Genomic DNA, 12,304 nt, shown 5'->3' with positions numbered 1-12,304 from the left:
CCAGAGTAATCCAAGAATAACGGGAACGTGAGGGTTATTCATGACGTGAAGTTGTATAGTTTTGGAGTGATTACCTGAAATCCTTGGGGTGAGCGGGGTGGTGAGGTGAGTGATGGTGGTCAAGCCAGTGCCATTGTGTGTCAGGATGGTGAGAGGGACCTCGAGGGCGAGTAATGGGATTCCGAGATCCTTGGTGGTGGCGGAGCAGATCAGGTTCCTGTCCGCCCCTGAGCCGACGAGTGCCTGAAGATGGTGATGCCGGTTGTTGAGAGTGATGATGACGGGGAGCAACGGTCAGTCAGCAGGGGACTGGTTCCGAGCATTGCCCACCAGGGCCCCTCGATTCACTGGTGGGCTTGTCCTTTTAGCGGGCAGGCTCGGCAGATGTGTCCCTGCTGACTGCAGTAGAAGAATGATTCTCCGGAGTGGAAGTCCGGGGCGGATCATAACAGGCGCAGATCCTATGTGCAGACGATGTGGATCTTTTCAAGAGACAGTCGATCATATTATTTCAGGATGTCCAGTGTTGGCTAAAACTGAGTACATAACTAGGTATAATAATGTTGCTGCCTATATCCATCAAAATATCCTCAAACACTACCATATTGAAATTAAAGAAAGCTGGTATGAACATCAACCAAAAACAGTGGAAGAAAAAACATGGTCACGATTCTTTGGGACATGCCAATCATGACTGACAGAGCCTTAAGCAACAACAGGCCTGATATTACCATCAAACACCATCGCACCAAACAATGTACCCTGATTGATATCACCATTCCATCAGACAGAAATGTGTCAACGAAAGAATTTGAAAAGTTAGCGAAATACAAAGATCTGGAAATCGAAGCGTCTAGAATGTGGGGTATGAAGACTAAAATGATCCCAGTCGTAATTGGAGCACTTGGGGTGATAAAAAAGGGATTGAGTGAGTACCTTGGGAGAATACCAGGAGGTAGTGAGATCAACCAAATTCAGAAAATAGTGTTGTTGGGAATTGCACATATCTTACGGAAAGTGTTTTCTATTACATGATCGACAGTTATATTCCCCAGGTGTATGGTATATACCTAGATATAACTTGTATAGAAATGAAACCGATGAACCCTAGAACGATAACAATAATAGAAAACTAGATAGAGACTGTGACTAAAGTCCCAGTAATTTGCACTAGCTGACCTTTGTCAGTTGACCGCGAGTTGGCCTTGTGGTTAGCGTGTCCGCCTCTTGACTGGGAGATGGTGAGTTCTACTCGCGGTTGGATCATACCAAAGACCATCATAACAAGAGTGCTCTGAGAGCACAATATCCCCACTACAATATATTGCAAACGAAATTGCAATATGCATATTACTGTCCTATAACAAAGCCTTCTGCCAGGTTTTGTGAAATTCCTCCAAAAAGTGTGAAAGGAGTTGATTTTAGAGGGTGAGTACCCATTCCTGGGATGGATGGACGGACAGACAGACATTGCTATGACATAATCCCCCTTCGGGCCTTTTGGCCAGCAGGGGAAAAAAATAGTACTGACTGCTGTCTGCCAAGGCATGCTGCAATACAGATGCGAGTGGGGAAGTCAAACTCTCGCAGTTACCAGAGGACTAGACCCCCACTGTAACCCTAGCTGTATAGGCAAGAGGCCAATGGCTATCGAAATGGAGATCAGCACCGCACCCATACGCCTTAAAGAGTTAGTTAGTGCTGGGACAGGAGACTGCCTGGGAAGACCAGATTCTGGCATGAGAGGGACTTTTTTTTTTTTTACCTTTGCCAATTGAAGGTCAAGGTGAAGGTCATTTTGTTGAGCAAAATAAAAAAAACTGATTGAAAAAATCATGAAAATTGACAGTTATAAGTGACTGGAAAAAATCCTGTTTTTCATGGATAATTCTGGTTCAGTGATCCAGATCAGCACCAAAAGTCATAGCAACTTAATTCATCCCAGAGGTGTTCTTCATGTGAAATTTGGTTATAATTGGTAGAAAACTGAGGGTTTATCATCTGGAAAAACGTTAGGAGGATAATAATAATAATAGGAAGAAGAAAAATAAAATCGAAAGCTCATAAGTGAGAGTAACTATTTGTGTCAGCACAAATTAAATACAGCCATCAGTGGAAGTCATGCAGGGTAAAATGATAGATTTATCCAGTTATTCTCCAGTGGCACGACCCTGCCCTCTTCTGAGTGGAAAGCTCTCAACTTCAGTCCTCATTGCACATGTGCTAGTTGTAGTGTTGCTATAATATATTTACCATGCAGAGATGCATGACATGCTGGTTGCCATGTCTAAGGCCTTTAAAACTGTAGACATGTTTTCTGCCATTTAAATCTTCCAGTTTAACTGCTATCTTTAATCTGCTCAAGCATAAAGTACACACACGTTTCATGATTTATACCTCAAAAAGAATCCTTGGATAATCTATTGTATGTAGAACATGACAACAAAGAATTTCACTTTTGGATAAGGTTCTGCTTTGGAAAGGCAGACCCATTAACCATCCAAAGAATCTCTAAGGAAACCCTTATTTCTCAGAGTTTATAAATCACAGTGTAGTTATACAGGCTGATGCTATCCTGTACTACAGTGGATATAAAAAGTGTACACACCCTGTTAAAATGATAGGTTTTTCTGATGTAAAAAAAATGAGACCATGATAAATAATTTAAAAACATTTCCCACCTTTAATGTGACCTATAACCTGTACAATTCAATTGAAAAACAAGCAAATCTGTTAGGGGGAAAACATAAATAATAATAAAAAAAAACCCATACAATAAGCTGGTTGCATAAGTGTGCACACCTTTAAACTAATACTTTGTTGAAGGGCAATTCCAGCGTTATGGACGTGACACTTGAACTCAAAATGGCAACAAATGACCCAGTGCATGTTTTATTGTCTCCCAATATTTAAACAGGTGTTGCATATTTTAAGGCTGTAGCATACTGGAGAAGTGATAGAACAAGAACAATTCCCATAGTACATCTAGGGCATGCCAGAAAATGCCAATAAAAGATGCGTTATGGATGTGACAGAAAAAGTATCACTTTTCTTGGGTGACTGTACATTTTTATCAAACTCTGTGAAATCGTAAATCTAATGTTGAAATGGAGATATCCATTTGATAGAGGGGTCCAAGGTGAATATTAAAAAATCTTTGTTTAAAATATTTTGTATTTCATGCAGAGTTTCGGAAGGAAAAGTCAGCGTTATGGATGTGACGAAATTCCGTTATGGATGTGACACGTCTGAAATAGACATGGCTTATGTTTAGAAAATCAGCAATTTAACTACCATAACCCTTTGAAAAACTCTCTAAATATCAGCTAAAACTATCAAAGTTCTTAAATAATATTTAGGATGGCTATTGTTTTGCTGTTTTGTGGATTTTTGCATACATTTCTGTGGCTTGTGGCAATAATATAGAATTGTACATGATCAAAGTTGATTTTAGCTTGGGGTTTACATTATAAGAAAGAAAGACTGACAGTGACACATTAGGTTGGTTACAAATTGGTTCAACTAATTCACATCTGTAAAATACAGGCCTAGGTGATATCTCTGGGAGTGGTTTTGATGTATTACATGTTGCTTTATTTTTGCATGGTGAGGTTGACATTTACATGGAATTGCCCTGAAGCACCTTTTGGTTTAATTACAGCATTCAGTCTTTTTGGGTCAGAGTCTATCAGCCTGCCACATCTAGACTTGGCAATATTTGATCACTCTTCCTTGCAAAAGCGCTCCAAATCTGTCAGATTGCGAGGGCGTCTCTTGTGCACAGCCCTCTTCAGGTCACCACACAGATTTTCAATTGGATTTAGGTCTGGGCTCTGGCTGGGCCATTCCAAAACTTTTTTTGGGGTCACTGTCATGCTGAAAGATGAAATTCCTCTTCATCTTCAACTTTCTAGCAGACACCTGAAGGTTTGGGGCCAAAATTGACTGGTATTTAGAACTGTTCATAATTCCCTCCACCTTGACAAAAGCCCCTGTTCCAGCTGAAGAAAAACAACTCCAAAACATGATGCTGCCACCACCGTGCTTCACCGTAGGTACGGTGTTCTTTTGGTGACGCGCAGTGTTTTGTGCCAAACATACCTTTTGGAATTGAGGCCAAAAAGTTCAACCTTGGTTTCATCAGACCATAACATATTTTCCCACATGCTTTTGGGAGAGTTGATGGTTTTTTTTTTTTGCAAAATTTAGCCGGGTCTGGATGTTTTTCTTTGACCCTACCTCATAGTCCAGACATATGGAGAATACAGGAAATTGTTGTCACATGTAGTACACAACCAGTACTTGCCATAAATTCCTGCAGCTCCTGCAGTGTTGCTGTAGGCCTCTTGGCAGCCTCCCTGACCAGTTTTCATCTTGTCTTTTCATCAATTTTGGAGGGACGTCCAGTTCTCGGTAATGTCACTGTTGTCCCATATCTTCTCCACTTCTTGATAACTATTTTCACTGTGCTCCATGGTATATCTAATGCTGTGGAAATGTTTTTGTCCCCTTCTCCTGACTGATACCTTTCAACAATGAGATCCCTTTGATGCTTTGTAAGCTCTCTGTGAACCCTGGCTTTTGCTGGAGGATGCAACTGAGTAAATGTCTGAACTTTATTTGGGGTTAATCAGAGTCATTTTAATTGATGGCAGCTGTGAACCCAAAATGACTGAATGCTGTAATTAAATCAAAAGGTGCTTCAACAAAATATTAGTTTAAGGGTGTATACACTTATGCAACCAGCTTATTGTATGTTTTTTTTGTTTGTTTTTTTATGTTTTTCCCTCTAAGAGATTTGTTTGTTTTTCAATTGAATTGTACAGGTTATAGGTCACATTAAAGGTGGGAAAAGTTTTGAAATTATTTATCATGGTCTCATTTTTTTTTACATCAGAAAAACCGATCATTTTAATGGGGTGTGTACACTTTTTATATCCACTGTATATATGCTGCATGTTGTTTTGCTCACCAAGGCCAGAAGAATGTTGCTGCTTTCACCCCCTGCTTCTCTGCTGTTATCCAGATCTGTGGGGAGAAGGAGTCAGAAAAAAAAAAAAATAGACAATTGTGATCACTGTTGAAATACAATTGTATCTATGCTGTACTATTTTAATCCAATCATACATTTAGTAATTCTTACACTGCATGGCATTTGTAAATTCTGATGATTACTGATAAAGGGGAGGAGACTGAACTCACAGGTTGCCCACCCCACCAGCGATGATTGAGCTTCTCTCTCCCACGCAGATTGAAGTTCGCATCAAACACTGGGTCGTACATGGAGTTACACACAATGCCGTGAGACTCCGGGTACAGCCCCTGAACCAAACCACACAGAAACATCAATGCATTTTTTTTTTAATTTTATTTTTATTTATTTTTTTTTTCTGTGAGAATCTTTAAGGGAAAAAGTTACATTAGTGTTTACCGTGGCGAGTGTGTACAGGTTGGGAAATGTTTTCGAAGGGTACACTGGTCTCATATGAGGAGAGCGTGTGCCACATGTTCCTATCAAAAAGCAGAAACCATAAAATAAAACAAATATATTCAACACGAAACAATGTAGTGAATTTCAAAATGTGATAAAAGTTCACATTATGAGGAAAGATAAGGTAAAGAAATGTAGATTGTTTAAAACCCTTCATTATCATGTTGTGAAACAAGCCAACATCAATGTTGCCATTGACTTCATCATTTTCTTACACAAAAGGAATTATTACCATGTTAATAACTTTTAGAAATGCTTTATATCTGAACTTATACTTGTTTAAATAAATACTCTAACAGTTAAAAACATAAAAAAAAGTGTTGCCAGGCAAAACAAGCCTCACCTTGCAGCACTTATTTTATACCTAGATGTTGATAACGGTAATATTTCTCAATCATCAGCTGTCAGGTTATAGCCCTATGAAAATCCATGACCTTGAGTTTGACATTTCAGAGTCATTCAAGGTCAAAGGTCCTGGTGCCAAATGAAAGCCCATATGGCACTTCCTATATGTTGATAATGGTAAATATCTGTCAACCATCAACCATTTTCAAGTTACAGCCCTCTGAAAATCCGTGACCTTGAGTTTGACCTTTCAAGGTCACTCAAGGTCAAAGATCATGGTGTCAAATGAAAGGCCATATGGAAGTTGCTATATGCTCATAAAAGTAAACATTTGTCTATCGGCAACTGTTTTTGAGTTATAATGGAAAATATGTTATTTTGACCAAAAGGTTGACCTTTCCAGTGACCTTGACCCGATTACCTCCAAAATTTAATCAGGTAATCTACGGACCATTCCCCACCAACCCTGAAAATCTGAAGTCAATCGGTGCAACCGTCTAGACGCTAGATTGTTAACAGGCAGACACACAAACAAACAAAGAGCACTGATTACAATACCTCGCCCCACTTACTCTGTCGCGGGCGAGGTAATTAAAACCTGTAAAGTGTAACATGTCATTTAATGTTGCTACAACCAGAAGTTGCAACCAGATCCCTTAAAGGTACTATAAGTAAGAATTTGTAAGAATTTTAATTTAAAAAAAAAAAAATTAACCAAAATTATCACCCGAAGGTGAATAAATAACAGCTTTGATGTTCTGTCAAAGACATGCTAACCAGCTAGCCTCGAGACAGGATGCATCGTCTGTCTCGCAATACCACTTTATTCCTCAAGAGGTGATCCTGAGCCACTGAAGCTTCCAGTCTACCCTCAGTCCAACATGAGAGGATGAAGAAGTAGCACACGTGACCAGTGGTGTAGTGGAGATTTTTAAAGTGGGGGTACGCGATTCGTGACGTCATTGATTTGATATCATGTCAGAAGTGGTAGCCTTTGTTTGGTCGCCTATGTTTGGTATGAATGATTTGTATAAATGTTATGTTCTTTTAACAACACAAGAGGGCACAAGAAGACACTTTTTTCAGACATTTTTATGTGTGCAATTTTCATTCGTGTTTGTCAGTACAGCCCAACTGTTATGGCGAAAAGCCGCGGTTTATTTTGTCTCCAATAAATATGCCGAAATGGCTAAAGAGGAACAAATTCGCCTTCTCCTTCCGAATGCATCGTCGTAGACAGCACCACTCTGCTGCTGGAACTCAACATAAACCTTGCATAGGTTTAACATGGACTATCAGGCGTGAAGCCAAAATATTGGAAATTATGATACACAAACACCTTTGTTCATGTTCGATTCATGTTCATTTGAGCTGAGCTGCATTCGGAATTCGATATTTTTACTAGCCTACTTACTGCCGTGGCAACAGCTACAGCATGTGTCCAGAAGTTCAAAAAAAGTCACGTCACTCACATCGCATACAAACCAGCAATGGGCTGAAATTTATTATAAAAGGCACCAATAGGGGCGGCACGGTGGTGTAGTGGTTAGCGCTGTCGCCTCACAGCAAGAAGGTCCTGGGTTCGATCCCCGTGGCCGGCGAGGGCCTTTCTGTGTGGAGTTTGCATGTTCTCCCCGTGTCCGCGTGGGTTTCCTCCGGGTACTCCGGTTTCCCCCACAGTCCAAAGACATGCAGGTTAGGTTAACTGGTGACTCTAAATTGACCGTAGGTGTGAATGTGAGTGTGAATGGTTGTCTGTGTCTATGTGTCAGCCCTGTGATGACCTGGCGACTTGTCCAGGGTGTACCCCGCCTTTCGCCCGTAGTCAGCTGGGATAGGCTCCAGCTTGCCTGCGACCCTGTAGAAGGATAAAGCGGCTAGAGATAATGAGATGAGATGAGGCACCAATAGAATAAATCAAGCATTTAGTCTGGCGCGATTGAGGCACCTGCGTATACAAAATACATGACATGCAGCCATTGGGTTAAGCCCTACCATGCACTCCTTCTTAAAGACTTGAGTATTTCTTTAAATTTATTGTCTTTTTTTTTTTTTTGAATCTCACCTCGGGAGAAGTGGGTGGACGGCGTACCCCCGCGTATCATGCCCACTACACCCCTGCACGTGACCTATGTATGTGACATAGCGCATCATGTATGGTTAGACCCACTGAGTAGCAGAGTTAGCGTTCACCTGCAAATACACAAATGCCACAAAAACGCACAAAACACATCTAAAATGAAAAAGTAGAGTTAATACTAAATTTACCAGAGCAGTATTGATACCTTAGATGTAATTAGGGTATCAAGCAGAGACCTTTAGATAGTTGTGCCAGATTTGAAGGAGTTGCTCAAAAACAGAGACCAGTCTCAGGTCCCGCAATTCTGAAACAGACGCCACCCAGAGAAGGAAGTGACACACTATGTTCATTGCTCTGTTGATAGAGGAGCTTGCTTGCTGAGCGATGAACTAGCGAGTGTTAACCCTCTCTCATGTTATTTGCCCTGTTGATAGTGGGCGGGGCTTGCTGAGCGATGAACAAGCTTTTTATCTGTAGCCTGTTAACTAAAATGGGGCAGTTGAGCAGTAACGTTAATCCAACACAGTAGCAGAGATGCTTTCACATAAAGGCAGCAACAGCCACCGTCAAATGGAGCGGTTGGAGTCTTGTTCTCGAACTCGACTCGAAATTTTCTTTAATGACTTGGACTTGACTCGAACTTGAACACTGGGGACTCGAGACTGGACTCAGACTCGAGGTTTAGTGACTCGACTACAACATTGTGTAACCATAATATGTCCAAATGAAATGTCTGTTTTTGACTTGTAAATACATTATAAAACTATGGAATGCCATTTAAGGCCAACATTAAATATAATACTTTAACCTGTGCTTCTTCGGTCAGCATTTTCTAGCCGCTGATTTTTTCTGTGCTTAAAGGCAAGTGCTTATCCAGTCTCAGACACATCTACTCAAGAAAATCTGGGGTCCTCAAAGGCATAAACTACATGCATATGATTTGAATAATCTAACTCAAGCACCAAGAAAATCACCTTAAGCAGCATTCATAACCAAACGATGAATACTAGAACTTTCCCTGTAGAAATATTACCACAACTGTCCAGTGGAGAGGGAATGGTCAGTGCAAGCTCATGAATTAAGTCTTGTATTTTCACACATAGTAATCCTCAGTAATCCATAGTAAGTCTGAAGATGATTCATACTCAGTTTATGGATGGTGGGAATGACAGGTTTTCCTTTCTTAATGTAGGAGGCACGGAATCCGTCCAGAGAGATGATGAAGAGAGGAGGACGCACAAATCTGCATGGAGAAAATACAACAGTTACGACTCAGAGAACTGACTGCTGAATGCACTGGTATTGTGTTATAAATTATACAATTATCTACGGATGTGTGTGAGATGGATTTCAGTGCTGATATACTGATATTTACATTGCTAGTCCAAAATTTTACACCTATTATATTGCATATTTCAGCATTTTGTTGAAATTACCTAATTGTAAATACTAATACGGTACATCATATAACAGTAATACATCACAAATAGTGCCTATGAGTGGTTTAACTGTAGCCTTGACATTTTTACCCTCCAACTGTACCTTCCTTTGATAAAACACTCATTTGGAGTCACATTAGGATCTGAGAATGAGCAGTTCCATCAAAATTTACGTTTCCTTATTGAATTAGTATGTTTAACTCTACCAAGGAGGTTGTGTTTTCGGTACAGTTTGTGTTTGTATAACTTTAAGCAGGACCTACCAGCCCAATTTCCATGTAACTTGGTGGAAGGGTGTAGCATGGGCCAAGGAAGAATGCAATAAATTTTGGAGCAGATCCGAGTCATGGAGCAGATCCACGAATTTAGTTTCACTTTTGCTAATGTTGTGAGATTCGGCATTTGACTTTAGTGGAAGTTTGCGCTCAAAAATGCCATACATCTTAAAATCCAGTAAATGGTAGCAAAGTTCACGAGTGACAAATTATAGCCAGTGTAGAAATATGGTGACTCTATATCACATTCAATATGTAAGAGTAATCTTCTAGGATACACACTTAGGCAAACAATTCCAGAAATGTAATGTAGTTGCGGTTGCAGATTATTGTCCTTGGCGGAGGTCTGGGCTCTCTCAGTGCCCTTCTAGTTAGTTCATCCAGCCAACAGGCGATGAGTTTACACCATCATGTACTGTCCATCCATCATCCGTCCGGCGTCATCCACATTTCACAAAAATCGCTTCTTCTCTCTCAATTCTTCACCGATTTTTATTCTTTTTGGCAGGAAGATAGGTCTACTTGGGTTGCATATAGCTTCTACATAAATTTGCATAATTGCAATTAATAATGAAGATACAGTATGTAGTAATCAAGTTCTAACGAGCAGTTTCCACACAAATCGCTTCTTCTCCCTCAATTCTTCACTGATTTTGATTATTTCTGGCATGAAGGTAGGGGTACCTAGGGTGCATATAACTTCCACCCAAATTAAGTTATGGACTAATTAAACATAAATGACCAGTTCAACAAAAATCGCTTCTTCTCGGTCAATTCCTCGCCATTTTGGATCCTTTCTGGGAAATAGGTCGGTATTCCTAGCTTCTATATATAGCTTGTATAGAGTGTATATAGCTTGCAACATTTATTGCACAAGGTGGCCCACTTTAGATCATTCCTTCTGGACTAGACAGGGCTGGAGTGAGCTACGCCATCATTGACGGTCTCATTATTAATTATTTAATATAATTTCCAAATTATATCTCATTCTTCAGCCATGATTTACTTGGATCCTCATTAACTGGTATCAAGAGAATGTGACTGATGTCAATAGAAGTTTTTACATGTGCAAGTTGTTTTCAATAGCTGTGAGAAGCTCAAATCTGAAATAAAACATTTAAACTCCAGTATAATTGCTGATTGCAGTGTTCAACCTATAAATGAACTTCAACTTAAGGTGTGTAAACATGTGTTCTGCTCATAAGGTACATGTGAATAAAATTCTCTGTTTAAATGCTGTTGGTACTGGATGAACCTTTGGTGGTATTCATTTACACAGTATCGGTTCCCAAAGTGAGCTCCAATCCACTGTAAATCTTATCGTGGGTGCAAAAATGATGTATTTACGTACATTGATGCCACTGTACATATTTTATACCTTTAGATAGAGATTCCTCATTAAAAATTTAATTCTCAGAAAACAAAATACACAAAATTTGTGTGCAAGTAAAAGGCGTGATCCTGCTGCACATTTTTGTTAGGTTTTACAAGCATAAACCTTTAATAAATCATGGACAAGAGGGGTTTTTTGTGTGTTGGGAAAATTCTATCACTCACCCTGCAGGACATTCTGGGGCTTTAATCTCCTCACAGTCTCCATCCACCCACTGACTCTCACCTACACACCACACACACATACATTCTAGAAAGTATTTAGACATACAGCTTGTGTGTCTGTGTGAGAGCTCTCATGTCTGACCTTTGCAGAGAGCTTTGTAGTTGGTGCAGCAGTCTCCCTTCTCCAAACAGTCCTCTGAACACTGGCATGCATAGTCCTCATTTCGGCTCTCTCCACACCGCTCCGGAGTACACTCAAAACCTCCAGCTAAACACACACGCACATATGCACACACACATTTTACATAACGTACAACCCCGATTCCAAAAAAGTTGGGACAAAGTACAAATTGTAAATAAAAACGGAATGCAATAATTTACAAATCTCAAAAACTGATATTGTATTCACAATAGAACATAGACAACATATCAAATGTCAAAAGTGAGACATTTTGAAATTTCATGCCAAATATTGGCTCATTTGAAATTTCATGACAGCAACACATCTCAAAAAAGTTGGGACAGGGGCAATAAGAGGCTGGAAAAGTTAAAGGTACAAAAAAGGAACAGCTGGAGGACCAAATTGCAACTCATTAGGTCAATTGGCAATAGGTCATTAACATGACTGGGTATAAAAAGAGCATCTTGGAGTGGCAGCGGCTCTCAGAAGTAAAGATGGGAAGAGGATCACCAATCCCCCTAATTCTGCACCGACAAATAGTGGAGCAATATCAGAAAGGAGTTCGACAGTGTAAAATTGCAAAGAGTTTGAACATATCATCATCTACAGTGCAAAATATCATTAAAAGATTCAAAGAATCTGGAAGAATCTCTGTGCGTAAGGGTCAAGGCCGGAAAACCATACTAGGTGCCCGTGATCTTCGGGCCCTTAGATGGCACTGCATCACATACAGGCATGCTTCTGTATTGGAAATCACAAAATGGGCTCAGGAATATTTCCAGAGAACATTATCTGTGAACACAATTCACTGTGCCATCCGCCGTTGCCAGCTAAAACTCTATAGTTCAAAGAAGAAGCCGTATCGAAACATGATCCAGAAGCGCAGACGTCTTCTCTGGGTCAAGGCTCATTTAAAATGGACTGTGGCAAAGTGGA

At 40.1% G+C, this 12,304-nt stretch overlaps 1 protein-coding gene across 1 annotated transcript in view; it reads right to left on the bottom strand.

Annotated features, from left to right (window-relative positions):
- enpp2l (ectonucleotide pyrophosphatase/phosphodiesterase 2-like) overlaps positions 1 to 12,304 on the bottom strand; it is a 136,019-nt gene that overhangs the window by 82,737 nt on the left and 40,978 nt on the right. The window contains exons 4-9 of the mRNA XM_060915315.1: positions 11,330 to 11,455; positions 11,188 to 11,248; positions 9,062 to 9,159; positions 5,432 to 5,511; positions 5,203 to 5,322; positions 4,973 to 5,028 (exon numbers count right to left, since the gene is read on the bottom strand). Coding sequence (XP_060771298.1) covers positions 4,973 to 5,028; positions 5,203 to 5,322; positions 5,432 to 5,511; positions 9,062 to 9,159; positions 11,188 to 11,248; positions 11,330 to 11,455 — 541 coding nt within the window. The remainder of the gene's footprint in view (positions 1 to 4,972; positions 5,029 to 5,202; positions 5,323 to 5,431; positions 5,512 to 9,061; positions 9,160 to 11,187; positions 11,249 to 11,329; positions 11,456 to 12,304) is intronic.

The sequence above is a fragment of the Neoarius graeffei genome, chromosome 2 (assembly GCF_027579695.1).
Source record: "Neoarius graeffei isolate fNeoGra1 chromosome 2, fNeoGra1.pri, whole genome shotgun sequence".
Taxonomy (NCBI): Eukaryota; Metazoa; Chordata; class Actinopteri; order Siluriformes; family Ariidae; genus Neoarius; species Neoarius graeffei.
The sequence above is the reverse complement of the archived record's forward strand: the minus strand, read 5'-3'. Positions and strand labels throughout refer to the sequence as shown.